Source organism: Artibeus jamaicensis, unplaced genomic scaffold (assembly GCF_021234435.1).
Source record: "Artibeus jamaicensis isolate MK-2021 breed Jamaican fruit bat unplaced genomic scaffold, CSHL_Jam_final contig_559, whole genome shotgun sequence".
Taxonomy (NCBI): Eukaryota; Metazoa; Chordata; class Mammalia; order Chiroptera; family Phyllostomidae; genus Artibeus; species Artibeus jamaicensis.
In genome coordinates, this window is record NW_026521887.1 from 7,839,972 (window position 1) to 7,863,535 (window position 23,564).

At 37.7% G+C, this 23,564-nt stretch overlaps 1 protein-coding gene across 2 annotated transcripts in view; it reads left to right on the forward strand.

The window, feature by feature from the left end:
• The first annotated feature begins 204 nt into the window (after positions 1–204).
• Positions 205–23,564, forward strand: part of FGF14 (fibroblast growth factor 14) — a 784,900-nt gene continuing 761,540 nt past the window's right edge. For both annotated transcript variants that reach the window (XM_053670333.1, XM_053670334.1), the window contains exon 1: positions 205–412. In XM_053670333.1, coding sequence (XP_053526308.1) covers positions 205–412 — 208 coding nt within the window. The remainder of the gene's footprint in view (positions 413–23,564) is intronic.

Genomic DNA, 23,564 nt, shown 5'->3' on the forward strand with positions numbered 1-23,564 from the left:
CAGTCGGGATTGCTTTGCTTTTTTGTTTGGCTTCATGCTGAAAAAGGTTTTTCCCCCCAACCCTTTGGTAATTATCCAGTGGTGATCAAGAAGGATAAATCATTCACCCTGGCCGAAAAAAAACAATCACTGAGAAGTCTCAAAGAAATATACCACGTGAGAGGAAAAAACTGGGAGAAGATTTGGAATTTTATCATTTTTCCTATGGTAAAACCGGTGCCCCTCTTCAGGAGAACTGATTTCAAATTATTATTATGCAACCACAAGGATCTCTTCTTTCTCAGGGTGTCTAAGCTGCTGGATTGCTTTTCGCCCAAATCAATGTGGTTTCTTTGGAACATTTTCAGCAAAGGAACGCATATGCTGCAGTGTCTTTGTGGCAAGAGTCTTAAGAAAAACAAGAACCCAACTGGTAAGCAAAATATGCATCGTGTTATCTTTTTTCCTCATAATAACCTGTGTGTTGCTCATTGAGCTAGATCTGCAGTTCTGCTATGCAGGAAGGCGGGGGGAACAGAAACGGAATCAGCACAGTGTTGCATATAGAGGTGTTGCATGGATAAACAAGTAACAGCTGGATCGGCGTCTGTGAGCCAGAAAACCAGTATTAGCGTCTCTTGGCTGTGACACAATCCATCACTAGGAGGGAGGAGGAAAGTTTTTTTTTTAAAAATGTACTTGGTTGCTGATGTTCGGTGGAGTATTGAAGGGCTATGACTTAAGGTTTTGACTGAGGCAGATGAAGCTTCGGTAGTTGCCGGAGAAAAAGAATCCCGAGCTCGCCTTCAGCTGCAGGTTGGGAGGACAGAGCTCGGTGTCGAGAACCTGTTCTAGACTTTCTGATTAGCTTGCACAATATTTGCCACCCCATTACCTCTTCCCAAAGTAAAAGATGCCCCCTCCCTCGCGGCCCCCGCTCCTCCGTCAGCCCCCGCCTCTCTCCCCAGTATGCTCCGGGTGCCGGAATATTAACTCATTCCGGGGTCTGCCTCCGAGACGCCCTGCTACTGAGACTACTTGAGCAGCAGGGCTTATATACCTGGAGGGAACCCCAGACTGAGAAGACGAACTCGCCCCCCCCACCCCGCTCCCCATATATGTAATTAAAATCCCCCTTTAAAAAGCAGTATCAAAGCCCCGCGTCTGGGTACCACGGGTGGATCAGCCCGGCCCTGAGTCCCTGTTTCAGCCTCCTGGTGATTATGCACCCCCATTCTAAAGGGCTCCAACCAGGAAACTTGCAGTACGTTACATAAGAAATGCAAATGCAGGCGATTCCGGGAGTTGGATACCGAGGTTCACTTTCTGGTATTTCAGTGCCCACAGAGCTCTGAGAGAGCAGTCCAGGGAGGCCAGGCCGGAGGGCTGCGTGGTGGTGGAGGCGCGAGTCAGGGAGGGGTGCGCGCTGGCATCAGGAGTGTGTGGCGCTACCCGGCTTGGTTCAAGATGGGGAGGAAATAGAAGCCGGGCGTTTGTGTGTGGGGAGGCATTGGCGGGGGGTGCTGGTGGGGTGGGGGCTGGTCCCTCCTGCAGTGGCAGCACAGGCCCTGGAGCGTCCTAATGCTGGCACTGCGGTGTAGTAGATCGTGGCTCAACACAGCCTCCCTGACCTCCCTCCAACCGGGTGCGGGTGCCGCGCTGGCCTCCGGAGCCCCAGCCGCTAGGCAGCAAGTGGCTGCCGTCTCCCTGTCTCCGGAACCTTGCAAATGCAGTGTAGCTGGGGTGGCGCGCTCCAAGGGGCTACGCCCGTGGCTGCGGGCTGCGAGAGAAGGAGGAGATGTGGGTAGGCGGGGATGAAGGAGGCAGGTGTGGAAGCTGAGCCTCGTGAGCCGCCCCAACTGCCGCAGAGGAGAAACAGCGAGTTGTTAGATGGTCCGGCCCAAAAGGGCAAATGCTCCCGTACCGGCGGGGGAAGCCTGGGCAGATGCCCCAAGCTGGGAAGTTTGGGTGGCTGTTGAGATTCTGGGATTAGCTTCTGGCTACCAGCGAGTGCCGTGCTGCAGTGGGCTCTGTGACTCTGTCCTGCTCCTGGAATTCAGATCCCCGTGCTCCAGTTCTACCCTGTTTCTCTCCCGACCCCTTTGTTCCTGCCTCTTTTTATTCCTCCCTGCCTTGTCCTTTTACCCCTTCTCTTTCAACTCCTTAGCATTTAGCAACTCTGAAATGACACGGTCATCCTGAATATTACCCAAGGAGAAAGCAGCGTTGTCCACATTTCCATCCGCATTTACAATTCATTTATGAGGTGTACCCCAACCCTTGCTGAATCCTCGATCATTCCTAGATTTGCAACATTATTTCACAAGTTCACGTGAACACCCTTTTTGCAAGACTTGTCAAAGTGGGACAAGGCTGTAGCAGGGCGGAGGGGGGTTACTCCACACAGTAAAAACAGCTGTTTTTAAAGTCTTCTTTTTGTCCTCTGAAAAGATTTAACCCCCATCTGAGAAAGGAATACTGTAAAAACATTTTTTAAAAGACCCAGCCTTTTGTCTAGGGCCATAGAAGTCAGTCTCTCCATAGCACTAGAGAAGGAGAAATAATTCAGCACAGAATAGTAAGTTTCCTTGCTGGCCTTTAATTTTTTAAAACAGTTTTACCAGAAAAACTAATTTCTCCCAATACAAGATGCAAAGTCTTTTTTTTACACCCCCACCTCAACCCGTTTCATCTTTCTTGAATAAAGTAGGTATTTAGTTTTTCCAAGGCAGTTTGGAAGGTGTCAAAAATGACATTATTTTTACAGCAATTTATTTTGCAGCTTGTGAACGCTAACGTTCTTGGATGTGAATTGATGGATTAACTCAAAGTGTGCTAACAACACCACCACTGTTATAACAGCATAGTTTAGTCTTAGATTGATAAAGTTTAGCTTTTTGACCTGGGAGTTGGAGCATTTTATAATTATTTTAATAATGGGACATTAAAATGTCACATTATCAATCTCACTTTCTAGAAGTTTTTGCTTTTCAAGCTGTAATAGAACTCATGCCTAGTCATTCCCTTTCAGTGTTATAATTGGCAAATTCCATCCTCTTTTTGCTATTAACATTAAACCTAAAATCATTTGCACATTTTTGGTCCCAAGATAAGAGTACAACTAAGAAGTTAATTGGGTAATTAAAATAAAACAAAGACTAAAATTCTTTTGATTGTTAAAACCAAAAAGAACAGATTGACTACTACCTATTGTGTTATTTTAAATCTAAAATGAAGACAACTGATTTCAAACTAAAAGCTTGGCAGATTATCACAAAATGGAAGTACTAAAATAATGAATATGGTGCAAAGACTTCTTATTAATTTTCTTCCCAATTTTTGCAAGTTATAAAATAATATACTGATTATTCTTAATTCTTTAAATTGTCAGCAAGTATAGGTGGTTTGGTTAAGGGTTACTGTGAGGAATTCCAGAGCACTGTCATGTAATCAGGATGGTGTGAAAATAAGCAGCTAATAGAGCCACGATCTTAAGGGCAGAGTTATTCATTTACCAAAGTTAGTCATTGGTATTAAAAGAAGAGGCATTAATGAAATAGGTTTTCTGAAGTTGTTTGTATGTAAATCACAAAGAATATATTTGCACAGTATTGCTTTAATATCTTGATAAAAATGAACAAAATCTCACAATACTACTATTATCAGAGAACACACACACACAATTTAATGTCCTACTTTCTCCTACTTTCCTAGCAGAGGGATAGCTATATATTTAGAATAAATGTTATCTGCTTCAATTTTCACTATATGAGACATGCAAGGGGACTGTATTTTAGGCAAATCATTAAATCATGAATACTAAGTCCAGGCACTTACTTTGCTCAAAGGAGGGCTTTGTAGGTTCCTTTAACCCAGTAATAATAGTTTGGAGTGGTCAGTGTGTATCACAGGCCAGTGTGAAAAATAATCTGGGTCATTGACTTTGAGCAACATTTGCTAAAGAAAGAAATGTGGTTGCAAAAAAGAGAGTCCACAATAAAGATAAACAATTAGGTTGTGTAATGGATATCTCTTCAGACATATAATATACAACAAGCAAAGGAAGCCACAGACCCTCAAATACATACATGGGAACCACATACATGAACCACATACATGAGACTCCCAAACTTCCATGGAATGATAGGCTTTTGGAAAGCACAGCTTTTAAGATAAATAGTAATGAAAGTTCATTTTAATTTTAATGAGTACCAATATTAGTGGCAAGGAGGATAGGAAGCAGATGCCCTAGACCTACTTTTGCAGAGCATATTTAGAAAATCCCACACACTTGAGACTGAGTGTGTCCTTTTCTGAATGTAGCTTCCCTCTCTTCCATGTAACTTTGAGATGAAACAAGTAGGGCGTGGTATAGTTCATTGGCACTTTGTATTTTTCTACTTATTTTGGTGTCTTTCACTCTGTTTTTGCCTTTCACTAAACTGTTTTAGGTGCTAAAACACCTGGTATGTCAATGTAACTCACTTAAATGTAGTTTATTCTTTTAAAGCTACTTCCTTTACTTCTAGGGCTGTCATGCTGTTTAGATATGAGGAAATAGGAAAAGAGGGAAGAAAAAAGAGTATACAATTTTTACTCCTTCTCTTCCTCAGCCTGCAACTCATCCTGGGTTCCTGTAGAGCTAGGGGAGGCACAAATGGGCCACAAATCTGAATTTCTAAACACTGAACATATATCAGTGTTTAGATGGACAGATTATATTCAAACTGCATGACTGAAACACCATACAAGTGTAAGGTTCTTTTCTTTTTCACATTCTTGTCTTTAGAGTGGGATTTCATGTAGTATGAGTTGGGTTTGACCTTCATCCAGGCAGCTTTAGTTACTTAAGTTGCAAATGAGTTTGCAGAGCAATGCCAATCCATGAACAGAAGGATGACATTTTAAATAGACTTACAAGTATTGACTTGTTGCAAGAGTGTATTTTTCTTATTTGAAATTTATATCCAAGTTAACAAGTGTGAAATCCAATGTGTGATAACTTAAACTTGGTTTTACCGATGAAGATGACTTTAGCTGTATCCATTTCCAGCCTGTTATCAGACAGCACCTGTAACTGACATTTTTTTCAAATGATGCATTGCTTTCAGAAGGTGCTAGAGCTAATTCTATAATATATTTCACTTTCTCCACAGGGAATCATTCCTTTATAAATATTCAAATCCAGCCTTCCATGTTTTAGCAGCACAAACATTGGGGACTTTTATGAAGTGTTGTTATACATATGGTAGCAAGAACAACAACCAAAGTTTTCACTCCTTTGCACATTTTGGTGTCATAAAATTCATTAAACTGAGTCATAAGCTTTCTATAAATACTTTGTAACTGTCTCAAAATGGAAGCATATACTCAAAATAGTTTCTTAAGCCTTGAGGGTTTCAGTTGGGATGTTTAAATGGTATACTTGAAACATTGCATTATCCGTATATTGTTAATAAAATCTTTGAGCTTAAGTTAGGACCATCTCCTGGAGGGACTGTGGATCAGGGATATCTGTACTGACTCATCTACCTGCCCAGCACCATAGTCTGGGCGATTTTAGTTTGTGTACCATACCAGATTTAGTTATGAGTTGAACCTGAGCACTGAAGGGCAGGGAATTTTCTGAGAGGCTTCTCAGTTCTTCCATATTCCTCTAGAGATACACTAATACTTTTGCTATTCTGCCTTTTAAGGAGCAAATATGTCCTGATGATTTTTTTTATTATATCTCTAGTTGCCACAAACTTTCTGCTTTGCTCAAAATATAAAAGGTAGGATGATGAATGCAAGGGAAGCTGAAAGAATTCTTAGGGCCTTTCTGAACATAAAGGCAAAAAGCAGCACAATGCAGACATATTTTATAGGGAACATGGAAGTTTTCATTTATCTGATCTACTAACACCATATAGGACAGCCACCCAACAACCCAAGTAATGTTGGGGATTACTGCCTTTATCATTGTCCCCCGACAAAAACTCTGGTTATGACACATAGCAGGTTTTCAATACATTTTTATTAAGTGAATTAATAGTGAAAAAATAGGGTTCTCTGAGAAAGGTATCTTCTCTCCTTCTGGCACGCTCAACTTTTAAACAGCAAATTTTAGGGCACCATTCGTTTTCTTTTCTAGTCTTTGATTTTCTTTCTTCTCCTTAAAAAATGACATTCCAAAAAAAAGTTGTGTTCCTTTTTCTTTAATGAAGTCCTTTCTCTAAAAATGGTAAATGGGACCCTCCTTTGTGGATTGTTTTTGTTCTTGAAGGGGCTGCAAAAGCCCCTAGTTCCAGTTGTTTGGAAAGCAGGTACCTTCCTCCCGTAATACTTCACTTGTCTGCTTCAAAGCAGTCATCCTCAAACGTGGTAGTTCCTTCCTGTACTTCACACAACCACACTGATGTATTTAGCTTCCTCCTTTCCGGAGTCACTGTCAAAGGTGGAGGGAGCTGGGCCTCTGTGGCCTCGGGATGGGAGACGCGGAGTTCGTGCCTGGAACCAGGTCTGGCAGAACGCATGGACTGGGGAAGAGCCCCTGCTTTTCAGAGCGTCTGTCACCTGTTTTCTGCAAGCCGATAGGCGGCCACCTCCGGCCGAAGTCGGGTGTCGGCCTGAGTGCTGACAGTAGGGATATAAGAAAGCCAAGCGCCGCCTTCTTTCGGATGTGACCTGCTCCCAGAGTCCCCAGACTTGGCCACCACACTTGCTCCTCGCCTGCCAGAGTCCGGTGCTAGGCTGCGCAATGCGGTGGAAGCGGCCTGTGCGAGCCACCGTAGCGCGGGAAGTTTGTGTTGCCAAAGAGATGACCTCTGACCCTGAGGGGGGTCTTCTGGGCGCCTGGGGCTTAGCGGTGGCCCCCAGCATTAGGCGACCAAGCTCCAGCAACTGGGAGGGGCCGGTGGCTGCGCCTGTTTGCAGTCCACGAGGGCAGCGTCCGGGCAGGGGCTCCTGTGCGTCACCGGAGCGAAGGGGCAAAAGAGTTTGGTCCCAGCCCACAGTTGTCCGTTTTCTCCCCACTTCCTTCCATTATGCTCCAGGGCTTAGAGGAAAGGGGACTGAGCAGGAGCAATCCTCTGTCTGGTTGGTGGTGATTGCACCCAAGTTCAGGGCAGGGAGAAGATGAGCAAGAGTGGTCACAGTTTCTCCAATAGGTACGGGAAAACCAGGGCTGTGGGCCTCAGTGCGAAAGGTTTTGATTATTACAATAATTGCAGCTCGGCCCCAGCTCCCATGTTCTAAACTTCTGTAACTTTCCATCCAATTTGGACTGTAAATGAACTTTTCCTCCGTCCCTCAATCTCTCCTGGGCTTTGTTGAGTATTTTAGTTGTATTCTAAAACCAGAGACTCGGAGCTGGAGGACGACGAATGGATCCTCCAGGGATGCATGAATGACCTGCACCTTTTAGAGATGGGTCGACTTCTTCACGGTGGAGGAAGTGACTGTTCCAAGAGCTAATAATGAATTGTAGACACAAGTACAGAGCTTTGAACCTTGGAAAAGGAAACAGATGGTATGTTACAGGTGATACCACCAACACATCTTCATGCAGTTTATAAAGCTGAGTGGTTGGTGCTGAAACAGATGGCATTCCCATTAGATCCATCATATTCCCCAGATCCTTTCCTGTCTCTAAACATTTTTGGGAAGAAGTCTATCTACACTGGCTTGTTTTTCCTTCTATCACCTTTGGCTACCAGGAAAATGAAATCACAGACATTTAAAATCTTTTTTAAAAATAATCATCGTAAATTTGGAAATTCAAAGGCTATTTTGATGGCATGATGATGCAAAACTCACTAGTTTATAAGAGAACAACTGGATCAAAATTGTGTTTTTGGCAGATGGTATAAATTAAGGTTACCTGCACAGGCAGCTTTAAACTTTTGAAAGATTTTTTTCATTGGCCCAGTTTCCAAATAGCCTCTCCTTCTGATAAAACTTCCTTCCCTGAAGTTTGTATTTCAAAGAGATAGCCTTCAATTTTTAAAGACTGGTTAGAACATTGACATCACAAAGGCACAGGAGAAGAATGCAAGTTCTTTCAAGAAGGATTTTTTAAAATACAAGTTTTTATAGATAAATAGGGGAGGTGTTGAAATTGGGAAAAAGGGATAGATAGTCTTTGAATTGCTTCTAGACCTGCATTTCAGTTCTTGTAAAGACTATAACCCAAAGACTGTTTTTAATTGCTCGAAGATTTGGGTCGCAACATGTATGACATGAAAGGACTGACCACTCATTCTATTTCATTATTGTCTATTTGCTTCTGTAGATGAGGGAGATTATCCACTAAGATGGAAATCAAAAGATTCCTGGGTTCTAAGTTTAGAGCTATTTGTCTTTGGAATATTTTTCTTTCTGACTGCGTACATAGTTTTCTTTAGTTCAGGGGAGAAGGCCTAAAACATGTTCCTATCAGGCTCTGAATATTGGCTTCCCATTGGGCCACCTTCTAACCTCAGGAGTATTTAAAAAAATCCTTTCATGTATCTTGTCAGGTTTCAGTTGGGACAAATGGTAAATATTTCTGGCATTATTGAACAACCCAGTGGGTGCAAGAGGTGTCAGCAAAGAAGATACAAAAGATACCACCTCCCAAGAGCCAGAACCATTTCCAAAGAACCAGAAGAAAGACTTGGACAATTCCCCTGAAATCTGGAAATGATCATTAGGACACTAGCCCAAAATGGAGTGCGACAGACATTTCTATCCAGCCATATCTATCTACAAATGGAGTGAAGCCCACTTTTCTTTCTGGCCATATTTTGGGGTCCCCCAACTAGATGTTTGCCGTGGCAAATTCTTAGGACACATAATGAAAAAAGAAGGCATTAATTGTCCCTGGGAGAGAAAGATCAATAACAAATAGGACTTGAAAAGGAAGAGACGATATGAAATTTTACTTTGCTCTCTGGGTTGGGCATTCACTGCAGACAGTGAACTGACTCTGGTAAGAATTCTCAACCTTTGCTCAGTTCTGCTAGTTTTTTCAGGATCTCATCTGCAGCTCTGGAGCAAGTGGTAATTAAAGCAGAGACTTTAGCTCCTGTATGTCCCAGAATTCAGTAAGGTTTTTGCATTATTGTAGTTTTAGTTTCCCTGGCTGTTTTGGTAGTGGTTTACTGGAAAATCTCTCAGGGTCCTGTCAATCCTGAGAGGGGCATATATGAGCCCTCCCGTTTGAGGATAGATATTGGGTCATCTGTAAGGCCGCTAACTTGGTGGACTTTTGTTTGTGGTCTTATAGTCTCTTTAGAGTGGAAAGGCAATTCAGATAGAGGATTAATAGACTGTGAGTATTGAGGTAAAGGAGGACAGAGGGGGGTAGTAGAAGTCATGTCAGTTTTATAGTCTTTGTTTTAAGTACCCCTTGTGTCATTAATTTTTCTTTAGCCTTTTGTAATTAATCTTTCCATGAAACTATTTTGAAATTGAGCATTTTGGAAATTTTTGTGCCATTAAAATAGGTATTAGATTCTGTTTGTTTGACTTGGGAACCCTTACTTTCAACAGTTCTTATTAAATGATCCTGTTAATTGAAAACCTTCCCCATGAACCATAATAATTCTAGGTTATCTTAGTAAGATTTTTGCCATTATTGTAGATATCTACAGCTTCTAGAACCATAAACTTAGTTCTCAGACATAAACTAAACAGGTGGATGCTTAGTTCTTTGAGACTTGAGGATACCATTTCTTTAGTTAAGCCTTGGGTCTCTTGGAGCCGAATTATACCTATGAGGAACATGTTGCTGGGTTAGGAATTTTGTGTGTTTTACAGGGTACCTCATTGGATGGAATTTTTCTTGAAGTTGGTGGGTGACTTAGTTGATCCAATATCTTTTATGACCAACTAATTGTAGTCTTAGTGTTAGGTGATGAGCACTCTAATAGCTTTTAAGGCTCAACTTTGTGCCTAATGATTTTGTGGCTTTGATTTCCAAGATTCTTGTTAGCAATAGATTTATTCCTTTCATGAGAAGATTTCTTTGTACTAGCAGATGCCCTATTGGCTTTTAATAATCTAATTTATGTCTATTTAGATTTTGATGTGCTGTTGGTCAGAAAACTCTGAGTTTCCTTCCTTACTTTATTTTCCTAAGTGCCCCAGCTCTTTTTATGCTGTGGGGATGACCTTGAGACTCTGTGAGACCCCTAGAGCTACCATTTTACTTTCTTTAGATTGAGGAGTACCAAGTGTTTTCCCTTGAAATAATCCCCTTTAATTCAACCAGACCAAATGTATGGCTGCCTGTGCCCAGTTTCTGAGACTTGTAAGGCTTACCCAAAAGTGTTTATCTTATAGATGAAGTAGGCCGCAAACCCAAAGATAGTGGACTAATAAGTCTCACTATGAAAATCTGGAGTCTCTCACACCCCAGTTTTCCATCCAGAAGGATTAGCACAGACAAACTTGAAGAGCTCAGAACACAAAACAAACAGAGCTCAATTTGAGTGAAAGTTACAGGAAATCCCTGAGAGGGGCCAAAGAGGCAGCAAACCAAAAGGAACTCTGTGGGCACCTTCACCTGCATCTAGGAGCTGTTCCCAAATCTTTCATATATGTCCCATCTTATTGCTGGAACTGTCAATTGACAAAACTAAAACAATTTATTAACAAGTTTAATGTCCTTTATTCAAGTGAAAATAAGTCATGGATTGGGGGAGTACAGTGCCTCACAAACAATGGAGCACTCTTCCTGAGAGATTATGGGTAAGAGTGAGTTTTATGGAGTGCTTTAGAAGAGGCAACATGGAAACAGCACATCAATGTCTAGGAGACTGGGATTTCTTTGTAAGGCTAGTAGGTACTATTTCTAGGGTAAGGTAATACAGCTAAAGCTGAGTACGAGGATTCTGATTGGTGTACATTAGATTTCCTTGATAGGTATTTCTCATAAGTGCAGGCTTACTTAGGTTTAGATTTATGACCTGGGCCAGGCCAGAGGCGTAGCCTTCATTCTGTGGGTCCAACTCACTTTTTAGTAGTCAAGAACAGATCATGTATTCTATGTGATGGTCAGATTTACACTTTAGACAATCATTATGGCTACAGTGTGGAAAATAGCTTTGAGGGGGGTAAGACTGATGGTATAAAGGCCATAGAGGAAGCAATTAAAATTGAAGTGGTCTAGGCTGGTGTAGCTCAGTGGATTGAGTGAGGCCTGCGAACCAAACTATTGCAGTTCAATTCCCAGCCAGGGCACATGCCTGGGTTGCAGGCTAGTTCCCAGCAGGGGGCGCACAAGAGGCAACCATACATTAATATTTTTCTCCCTCTCTCCGTCCCTTCCCCTCTAAATGTAAATAAATAAAAATCTTTAAAAAATAAAAAAATAGAAGTGGTGAGGTCCAAAATAAGGTGGTGATGGGTTGGGGAAGAAATGAAGTCCAAATATCTCAGTGGTCAGTTTGAATTTGGGAAGGAAGGAGAGAGCCAGTGGTTCTGACCATAGGTTTTTGGTTTGGACACCTCCTATTGATGCTAATCCACTGACCATTTTCCAGTAGAAGACCCTGTCTCCTTGAAGCATGGGGTAAAAAATTGGCTTTCTTCATAGTGCTTACATCCAAGGGGCTATGGTAGTTTTAAAATAAAGTAGAAAACTTTAAAAAGTTTGTCTTTCTAGATAAAAATTTAAATAGGCAATTCTAGGAGAGTTGTTCTGGGACAAAGAGTACATTTTCTTAACTTCAAATCTTGAAGTACTTAAGGATGGAAAATATGCTGTATAATAAAGTTAAAAAGTTTTTTTTTATAATACAATGCAATTCTTTGTCAATAGCATATGTTTTCGTGCACAATACTTTGTTCAAATTGAGGATTCAGGCAGTGCACTTAAAAGCCAAGTTTTCAGATTAACTATTCAGGCCTGGGAAGAAGAGAGAAGGAAGTGTGAACTTTATTAAATTTACACATGTAAGTGTATGCACTTGGTTTTTAGAGAGAAATCAATGTAATTGTAATTAAAATTTCTTTTTCCTCCCTATAACATTTTGCTTTCTGTGCAATTAAAGTATATCACTGATGTGTATGGTAACTTCTTCTATAATGCTGCCTCTTAGATAAAGTGTAGTTTGGGAGGGATTGTAATCTCTATTCTATCCACTTTCTATATGGGTCAAATGATATACTATTGTTGTGCTTTAAAAAAGAAGAAACATGAAAATAAGAAGGCTTAAAAAGTAAAACAATTGAAGGGTTAAAAGTTAAAAAAAACAGCCACTCATTTCAAAGTCTGAAGCTCATCTTCTTTGACTGTGCTGTAATTCTTATGTAAAAGAAGGACTTTGCTAGGAGGACCAAATAAATTTCCTAATTAACACTCAGTAGTCATCATCATTTTGCCTTGAGATTTTTGGTGGGGCAGATAGAAATGGTAACCTAATTATGTTCTTTTCTCCTTCATTATACAATGACTTGACTTGCTTCCTAGGAATTTATTAATGTAATCATTTTTTCTTTTACATTTAAACTGTCTACTCACATGCAGATTAAGTGACATAAAATTTCTCATTGTTAGACATAATTATGGATATAAAATATTGGAAATACTTTTAATGGATTGGATACTGGATGTTAGAAATATTTTAATGGTGAAGTAACAAAACAAAAAATAAAAAGGATAGAAATTTTCATCATTATTGCTTATTGTTTGTTTTATTTTTTCTAAGTTTAGTCCTTTTAACATCTTGTGAATAATATTAGAGAACACAGTGCTGAGGTGATCTATAGATGAGTACATACATGTGAGGTATAGTACATATGTACTACATGTGTGGTACATATGACTTAAAGGGGATGTTAGCCAGGGGCATACATGCTAAAGATAGAGTGTGGCCTGCTCTTTAGAGCCATAAAGTCTGGCCAGCTCTTTTCTGACCTCTTGCCCTTGGCTTTAGCAAAGAACTTTTCCATCACTAAGTAATCACCCTTTTGTCCTACTCTTCTATTTGTACTATTTTTTATAATAGTACTGTATTTGTATTATTATACTCCAGATTTTGTCCTTTCAAATATTTCCTTTAGTTATGAGTTTCAAAAATTTTGTTATCAATTTATTCTTCAGGCAAGATCGCAATTAGAATTCAGTTGGATTTTCAACTTTCACATGCATTATATCAGGGCAAAATGGCAAAAAGAATGCTAACAATACAGTTATCAGAAAGTAAATGAGACACATCTATCTGAACTTGAGATATTTACCCAGAGTAGCATTTATTTGAATTCATTTATTTCTTTTTGTGGGACAGATAACATTTAAAACACTGTGATGTGAATCTATTGCTTTATTGGGTTATATCGTTAAATGGTTTTGGAATATTATTATAAGTTAATATTCTACTTACTATTCCCGCTAACAAATGCCACTTACTAGATTTTAAAAAAAGTAAATATTACTCTTCTGCATTAATGGAAACATTGAATTATTTTGAATCCTGTGTTACCATTATCTATGCTCTAAATAAGAAATAATAACAACTAATTTTTGGAGAATGCTTCTTTCTATTATACTTATGTTAAAGGAACAAACCCAGGCATGAAGGGGTTAAGGAAGTTGCCTGATGGATTTCAGCTAGTAATTGAAATATCTGGGTACAAACCCAAACAGTCTTATCCACAGTGCGTAGTGTTAAATCCCTGGGTTTCACCTACCTCTCTAAAGAATGGGGGGTGGGGGAAGGTGGAAGCGTTTTCAGGAACAACTGGAAAGGGCACATGGACAAAACCAAGGTAGGGTGGAAGCAGGGGAGGGAGGTGGGGATAGCTGGGGTTTGGGGGGAATGGTGGTAGGGGGAAATGCAAACAACTGTAATTGAACAACAATACAGTAATAAAAAAGAAGATATCAACAATAAAGTAATAAAAAAAGGTATTCAAAGAATGGATGTGAAAGTGGCCAGGACTGTCTTAGTGTGCAACATAGTTACTATTAAGATATTCAGAACTTGGAATGCTTTCTTATTGAACATAATTTATACACATTTAAAAGACACAGCTCTTAATTGTAGCATTTGATGTCTTGAATATTGTGTGTATCCCTATCACTGTCACTCCAATCGAGATATAGAAAATTTCATTACAAAACTCCCTCTTGGTTCCATTTAGTTCACATCCATGCTTCTCAGAAGCAACCACCATTGTGATGTCTCTCACTTTACCTTAACTTGCACCAGAACCTCATATAATTAAATAATTGAATCCTCATACTGAGCTGGCTTCTTTCTCTTAGTATATTGTTTTTGAGATTCACTCATATCATTGTGTGTTAGGTATGTAGAATTTGATATGGTAGCCTCTGTATTTTTTTAACCTAGAAGCTCCTAATTGAATAGGCTCAATTTCACATAATATTCAGAAATTGTCCAAAACTACAAAGGGTTTGAGAATTGACCCAATTTGAAAGCTAACAGATTAGCATGCTTCAGTTACATCAATGCTGGCTAAAGACAAGAGACTTCTGGGTCAAAGATAAAGAAAGGGCTTTATTATTCAGGGCACACCAGGCAGCAAAAGATTTATGTTCTCATTGGTTCTCCTTATCCCCAAATACTAGGGGCAATGCTTAGTTTGCCTAAGTGGATGCTTGCACATAGTAGTTTTATTTCACAGCTGAGGCACCCTGAGCTTAGGCAATCCCCATCTTTTTAAGGAGCTTCTAGTAAAACTGCCCAACTTTCACCTTGCAGGGTGGCATTATCTTGAGGGAGGTACCATCCTGATCAGGAAAGAAACCTGTTCTTTAATTTAGAAGGATGCTCTATTGCCAGATAGGTTGTGATATCCTTGCAAAGAGAGTCTGAGACAAGCTTTTACAAGACATGCAGAAATCCCATGGATTTCCCATCACTTAAGTCTATTTCTGCAAAGCAAACCTTTCTTCCCTTTTTATTTTTCTCCGGACTGACATTCTTATTTTTTCAAAAATAAACTTAATTTATAGAAAAATCTATGTTATTTATGAATTAAAATATGATCTTGAGGTTTTGAGAAGATAAACAATATATAAAATCCTATACAATAAGCTTAACAGGTACTGCAAGACATTTAAAACATTCTGTGAAAATTTGGTTCTTGGCCAATAAGTATTTAAGCTAAGTGTACAGAGAATACTAGAAATGAGAGGCTCCAGAACAATTGAAGGATAACTGGAGTGCCGTAGAAGATCCATCTGGATGTAAGGGGAAGACAGAAAAATGTTTTAGAGAAGGGTGACCTGAGTTGATTCTTGAAAGCATGTTTTAGTTGTCAGGAGAGATAAGTATATTTCTGGCAAAGGCAGTAAAGTGAGTGAAAGTCAAAGGCTGAGTGGAAGGTACATGTTTGGGGATCTGTGTGAATGTTATTGAAATCGTATTTTGAAGGATTAAGGGAATCAAAACTGTCAGGAGACTGAGACTAGATATGGTAAAAACAAGCTTGAGAACATTTCCAATATGCGAAGTGAGATGCTTGAGAACTGCTCTATTACATTTGGAAAGTGTAACCAGTGTAACTGATTGTGGAATGTGTAGTACTGAGAGGTTGGAGAGATTTCATAATCACTCAGTCAAGTGAAAATGTCCTTTCATTAGCTGGAGATGGGAAACAGGAACTTGGATGAAAGAATGGTTCTTCTGAGTGTGGCAGAATATGGGCAGGCAAAAAACTACCCAGCTGTTGTTGGGAAGGGATAAACCAAAGGCACACAGGGAGATAATGGAGCAGGAAGAAAACTGCTTCCTCTGAATTAATGAAGGTGTAAATGAGAGCCATAGGGGGTCACTGTAGAGGCTGATGGGAAGGTGGCTTCAATCGACTTCTTAAAATAATATATGCTTTGTTGAGAATGTGACTGGAAATGTTGCTATATGCTGTTGATAGTTACATGTAGCTTATAGTTAGATAAGCATGTATTATGATTTTAAGAAATACAATTTGAAGTGACTACATAGCTTAAATTCTGTTGTTCTGGTGGCTTTATTGGCTTTCTAAATAAGGGGAGGATGGTTTTGAATATTTGCTCCAAGGTTTAGTACTAAATATCTTTGTAGTACTTAGGTACTTGTAGCAGCAGTTTATTTGCTTGTAAGATGATGTCTCCTTGTGAAATTCCACATCTGGGAAGTGCTAAAAATATCACAAGCTATTTGGAACTTTAACAACTTGGGCCACATTTTTTCTTATAATAATCCTAACATACTGCTCTGGCTCTAGTTGTAGACATGTTTTAGTAACTCTCGATGATCATTAATGGATTAGTGAAGAGTTTCATTAAAGAATAAAATTTGCTAAAAGTACAACTTTTAGAACTGAATTTTGATGTTCAACTCCTTTCTGTTAAAACATTTGAATTGTTTTTTAGGGGGTCAATATTCATCTCTTAGATGTCTTAATGTTTAAGAATGCCACAAAGTTTATAAAAATAAATTTTGTTAAAACAAGAGCACAAGTTAATTTAATAATGGCTATTCAAACTTTATATAATGTAACTAATAATGTATAAATAGTAGTTTCATTTCTTTGATTTAAAGCTAGGATTCTTATTAGACATCACAGTTTCTGAGACATATTTATAGGGACACAAGCATAATTCATACAAGAAGGGGAAGGAGTTCATTGTGGGGTGATAACAGTAGTAAACACACTGTGTTGGGAGCAAGTTGGCAGCATAAACCTGAATTCCATCATTTCACTGTGTGAATGAGTAAGCAATTTGATTGAACACTTTGCAAATTAGGGTAAAGGCAGTAGACAGCTCCACAATGTGAGAGGTCTGAATACTGCAGTTAGCTAAAGGGGCTGAATGTGTTGTATTACCATAGCTTTGAATAAAAAAATTAAAATGTACACCCTTTGAATATAAAGACACCACTTCAGATTCACAGTCCAAGCTGTGTCATATGAATTGGCAGAGATATGTTCCCTTTCCTATCCAGTCTCTCTAGTGCCCACTAACATGTACTTGTGAGAGCCTTGAGAAGAGGAAATTGGCATCCTTCCACTCACTCTGTGAATCATAATCTTTCTCTCTTATTTTTATTATCCAAAGCAGAATCAGCTATTATTCCTGTGAATCTTGGTAACAGTTTTTGCCTAACTATGCTATTTTTTCACTGTTACAGTTTAAATGTAAGACAGATGTTTGAATCTTTCTTTATTGTATTATTTGACATTTATAATCAGTAGAAATACTTTTAAATATTATTGTATATTTTGTTAGTTGCTATTCTTATCTCTCTCCCCTTATAATTACAAGGGAATTAAGGAAAATGATAGAAGTTGGTATTGCTAACAAATATAGCAATACAGATGCAAGAACTTCTAAAAATACAGAGAAGTAATTTTTAGATAATACACATTTTTTAGGTAGTACACATTAACATAGCAATTCTTCATTGCTAAATTATATTAGGAAAAATAAGCATATATTGAGTTGCTGAGTAATAAAATACCATCGCAGACTCTGTCCAGCAGAGTCTACCTATCGTGGTTGACGACGAGAATCAATGCACAGGTGACAACAGTCCTGTGTGGGGAAAGGGAACAGGCATAACTGCTCTCTCAAGGGGAGAGCGCCCATGGCGCCTCGGCCACTCCCTCAAGAGGGGAGCACCCCGACCCTTGCCTAGACAGACTCCTATTGTTTTCCTGGGGTCTCACATCATAGAAAGATTTATTATCTATCACATACAATATTATTGTCTGCATTCTGGGTACAATCAAGAAAATGAAAATAACATGCAGAGGGGAATGATGATGAGCTCATTAGCTCTGTCCTTGGGAGAACTCATACAGGCTTTGGATATTACCTTGAAGATAGACAATACATATTTGTTGTTTTAGACCATGGTGATGGAGTTTTAGCAAGAGCAAGCCATAACAATCTGTATGCATTTTCCAGGCCTGATTCCCATGGGAAAACTCGGTTTGAAGGTCTGGCTCCTGCCCACCACTTCCCACCTGTAGGTTTTCCATACAGAGCTGAGTCACATTTGCCAGGCCAAGACAAACCGGTGCCCTACAAAATACTGCTTTAACTAAATTCCAGTTTGTATTTTTTCAGTTTGACAAGTAAATACTGTTGGATGTATTTATGGGTATGGATGTGTGCTGGACATTTAATTCATGGCTAAATCCTAGATGTTTGTGCACCAACCAACCTGTAAGCCATTTGAATCTTTTACCCATGAGAGCCATTGATAAGGGTTCATATCAGCAGTAAATGTGAAGACAAAAAAAATAGCCAGGAAGTAGAATCAATATAAAAATAATTAATATATTATACATTTTGTGTTTTAAGACTTATGATTTTGAAATGAGAAAACAATGTTTTATATCCATAGCAATCCATTTCATAACTTTAAAATAGCTTTCACTGAGATGATTTTATATTCAAATTAGATGCTGACATTGACAGCATAGGAGACAATAGCTGAACAAGACATTGTTAAATTATCTCTATTTCCTGTATCAGGTTTACTGGTCAGGCATCTTGGGGTAGTTTGGGATTAGTACAGTGTGACAAGCACTAAACTTCTCTCAAGTGAGTGGGCCACAGTGATATCTTAGAAGTCCTAGTTGTTACCTCTAAATATAAGTCATTCTTGACAATAGATGCCAGTAGTTTTTTACTTTACAGTCTCTTAAGGACTACTTTGATCTTCCATACTTTCTCAAAAATCTTTCATCTAAAGGAACAAAAAAGGAAAAGCCCTTATTATTCAATATTAGATGCTGTCATGCACTATTTTAAAATTTATTTTGTTTGTTTTATTTTTTCTTTAGATACTTGGTCAAGAGGGAAGAGATAACAGTCTTGATTCTAAGACTCTCTTAGAATTAATCACTTATAATCATTTTTGGGACTGACCTCCAAATTGATTAGAAGTGATAGTTTAATAAAACAAACAAAATTGGTAGACTTATAGCATGCATCTGTAGGAGCAACATTTTACTAATTTCTTTTGATTACTGTTGTAGAGTATAGTAACATTATAGAGTGATCACTCCTTTTGTGGTTCTGGTGCCGTAGAGCCAACAAAAAGAGCAGGGAGGGCTTTCTAGGGGGAATCAAACTGACTGAGTCATGATATGTAATATCCTCATGTCTAATACACTTCTATGAAAATTTGTCTCTGCCCACTAATTGTAACTTTCTTCTTTACTTCTTAAGAACTGCCATTAAAAATAATGTAACAAAGACATTATTAGAAAAACAGCTTTGAATATATATTTAATTATATAAGAAGTTAATCATTGAGAAATACTATGCAGCAGAGAAAAAAGGAGCTCCTACCCTTTGCAATAGCATGGATGGAACTAGAGAGCATTATGCTAAGTGAAATAAGCCAGGCAGTGAAAGACAAATGATCTCACTGACTGAAAGACCATATTATCTCACCTTTAACTGGAACATAATCAACAAAAGAAAAAAGCAAACAAAATATAAACAGGGACATTGAAATTAAGAGCAATCTAATAATAGCCAGGGGGGAGGGGGAGAAAACATGGGAAAGGGTTTTCAGAAACTACTATAAAGGACACATGGACAAAACCAAGGGGGATGGTGGAAGCAAGGGAGGAAGGTGGGTTTGGCTGGGGTTGGGAGGAGTGGTGTGGAGAAAATGAAGACAACTGTAACTGAACAACAATAAAATAATTTTAAAAAGTTAATCGTTGACAAACAATAGTGCTTTAATAGTAGCAAATTTCTTGAGCAGTATCTTGCAGCTGATCATGGTATGTGAGTGATGGGATGCCATGTTTGAGAACAGGTATTTTAGATTTTAACATTTAAGGGATGGTCTCCTTTTTTAGAAATCTGTTAATATTATTTTGTATTATTTTCAAAGTGGGAAGTCCTGTTTCAGGCATATTCAACATAGAACACTTACCGAATTCTTTCTAAATGCAGAATGGTGTGCTTGTCCCAGTAGATAATTCATGAAGAAGACAAGATCTGAGTTTTTTTAGGGGGTATAGAGGGTGTTGGAAGGTTAGATAAAAATAAGAAAAGGTCGCTGGGAATAATGAAACAATATTGATAAAGATGGAGAAAATAAATTGATCCACTCTTCTTCCCCGTTTCATTCCCACTTTCCTTTTTCCCTTTGCCATTGCCAGCCATGTCACACGAATCTACCCATTGGATCAATTGAGGGATGCATTAGGACTGAATTATTCCAAACAGGATGATTGCTTACCCTTAGATATCATTTCATGATAAGTTGAGTATATTTTTAAGTTGAAAAGTACAATGAAAGTAATAATAGCTGTAAAATAGATCGTGTCTGGAAATTGGTCAATTAACAATGCCTGTGGGGTTTTTGTGCATTTTTGTTCTTTTAGATATGTTCACTTGGCTATCAATAATTATACTTGTGCAATAAATAACAACAAAACTTTAAAGAACATTTTCTGTAATATAAGAAATCTAAAATAATTTCTGTAACATTATAGTTGTAATTACATTTCTGAAACTCGTTGTTATAAATGTTATTTTTATAATAACTTTATTGAGATACAATTTATATACCATAAAATCTACTCTTCTAATTTGTATAATTAAATAATTTTGGTATATTTACATAGTCATGAAACCTTCATCACTATCTACTTTTAGAACATTTTGATTAACTTAGAAACTCTATACTTAGAGTTGAGTTAAGAGGGCTAATGCCTTTATTCCTCATTTTAACCTCCCCCCATACCTGGCCACCATAAATATTCTTTCTGTCTCTATGAATTTGCTTATTCAGAATATTTCATATAAATAGATTCCTACAATATGTAGGTTTTTTCACTCATCATAATGTTTTCAAGTCTAATCTATGCTTTAGTATGTATCAGCAGTTCATCCTGTTTTATTATTGAATAGTATTACATTGCATGGATATACCACAATTTGTTTATCCACTTTTTAGTTGGTGGAAATTTGTATTGTTTCCATATGTTTTTTGCTGCTGTAGATAATACTATGAACATGTGTGTATAAATTCTTATACAGACATATATTTCAATTTTTTGGAAATATACCAGTTGATACATTTGCTGGATCAGATGATAATTCTATGTTTAATATTTTGAGAGACCACCAAACTGTCTACTAAAGTAGCCACACTATTTTATATCCCCTTCAGCATTATATGAGGTTTCCAATTTCTTTACATGCCTGCCAGCATTTGTTATTTTCTTCCTTTTTTCTTCATGGCCATTCTAGTGGTTGTGAAGTAGTATGTTATTGTGGGTTTGATTTGCATTTCTCTAGTGGCTGATAATATTGAGTATCTTTTCTTATTGATGATTTGTATATCTCATTTGGAGAAATGTTTGTTCAAATTTTTTGCCAAATTTTGAATGGGTTATTTGTCTTTTTATTTTTGAATTGAAGAGCTCATTATACAAATCTTTTATCAAGTAAATGATTTGTAAATATTTTCCTCTGTTCTTTGAATTGTTTTTTCACTTTCTTTATAATGTCCTTGGAAGCACAAGGTTTTAAATTTTGATGAAGTCCAATTTATTTTTTTCTTTTGTCATTTGTGCAATTGCTATCATGTCTAAGAAACCATTGCCTATTTAAATATCATGAAGATTTAGTTCTAAGTTTTTTCCTTAGAGTTTTAGTCCTGGCATTTAGGTCTATGATGTATTTTGAATTAATTTTTTGTATGATATAAGGTAGGGGTGAACTTCATTCCTTCATACTAGTTGTTAAAAATCTAATGAGACATAAATCTCATTTTGAATTAGTATATAACCAAATGATCTTTTTAACATTATTAATTTATTAGTATTATTTTTAAGAGTGATCTAAAATATCTTGTATTAAAAAAATAAATTGTATATTATATGAAAGTATCATAGGAATACTGTAAACTTTTTTAGTAGCAATGCATGCCTACTTTTCTCTGTAGTGTAGCTTATAAGCACTAGAAAAATTAATACCCTTGTGAAACTTATAAGCCCTTTTAAGAAATTGATAACCTGGTGACATACAACACTTAAATTATTTGTAGGTATATGTACTGAACAATTTTTACATATTTATCTTTGATTAAAAATTGCTCTGACTCATCTATAAAAATTTTCAAAACATGAGAATTTAATTAATATACTGACAACATGATACTATATTTACATTTAATTTATCTACTTATTGTTGCTTTAATGTTAATGAAGTAAAGGTCAAAATTCACTGTGAGATATGAGTTATATTTCTTTTATTTAGATTTATTCTGGTTCATTTCTTAAATAGCTCATGCAGAAGTTAAACACTCTTTGATATAAATGTCATCTAAAACTGTAACAGAACAAACCTTCCTGCTACAGCTCTTTGTGCGTTGTTTTTTAAAAGATAACACTCTGTTTTTCAGCAGATTAAAGCCTTGCCATTAAAAATAGGTAGAGTTTCTTCTAAAGCAGGTAGACATTCTTAGGGTCAATCATCTGAGGAAAGGTTCAGCCATGAACCTGGACTCTGCAAGTAGGAGTTAACTACATGGGAAAGGAAACTTTATGTTCTAATACTTCTCTGGGGTTTAAATATTAGGTTGATAGATGTAATTAGGCAGTTTGGACAGATTAGAAGCTGAGTAGGGAGGCATATATGTACTGAACTCTAAACTGAAAACAGGTGAACTATGTAGGTTATCTAGTTCCACAGCATATTTTTGTTAATTTCCTTTGTGTTATATACAAGTATTTAATTACTTTATATTTAAGCATTTCAGCCTTGCCTTGGTGGTACACTGGGGAATTAAGAGAAGGGCCATTTATTTTTGTTTGAACCCAGAGTATTCAATTCAGAGCAGTGCCAATATGCTCTCTCTTGAAACCATCATTAGTGAGATTCCCAAAGGGGACGTAAATCTCAGGAGACAAAAATAAGGCTATAAGAGACCCGTTGGATTTCCAGTGAAAACTTTGGAAGCATTTGGTTTTATTTTCCTTAAGGGATATGATAATTATTCTCTCTAAAGATATTTTTTCTGACATCAAAAGATGTTTTATCTTAAATTACATTGCCAGGTTAGTGTGTGATTATGCAAGATGACTTTTGCTTCACCTAATTTGTTTTACATGGGCCCCTAAACTTTTAGAACAAAGTAAAATTGTTAATATTAGCATGTTAACATGCTGGTATTCTTTTTTTAGATTTTATTTATTTATTTTTAGAGAGAGAGGGAGGGAGAAAGAGAAGGAGAGAAACATCAATGTGTGATTGCTTTTTTGCATGCTCCCAACCGGGGACCTGGACCACAACTTGGACATGTGCCCTGATTGGGAATCAAACTGGCAACCCTTTGGTTCCTTAGGCTGGCACTGAACCCACTGAACCACATCAGCCAGGACAACATGTTGATACTCTTTTTGCTTTAATATAAATGCACATTTAATATACACATGCACATACACACATTCTGTTTGTGCAGGTGATTTATAAATGAGTGAATCATAGAGATATCTCTTTGCTTTTCCCTTATCTCCAGTGTCAAACACACTACCTGAAACCTAGTAGGTTTACTCAATGAATGCTGGTTAGAATAAATGATTTCTCTGGTCATGTTTTTTAATGTGCTTAATTTGGTATCTTTAATCTG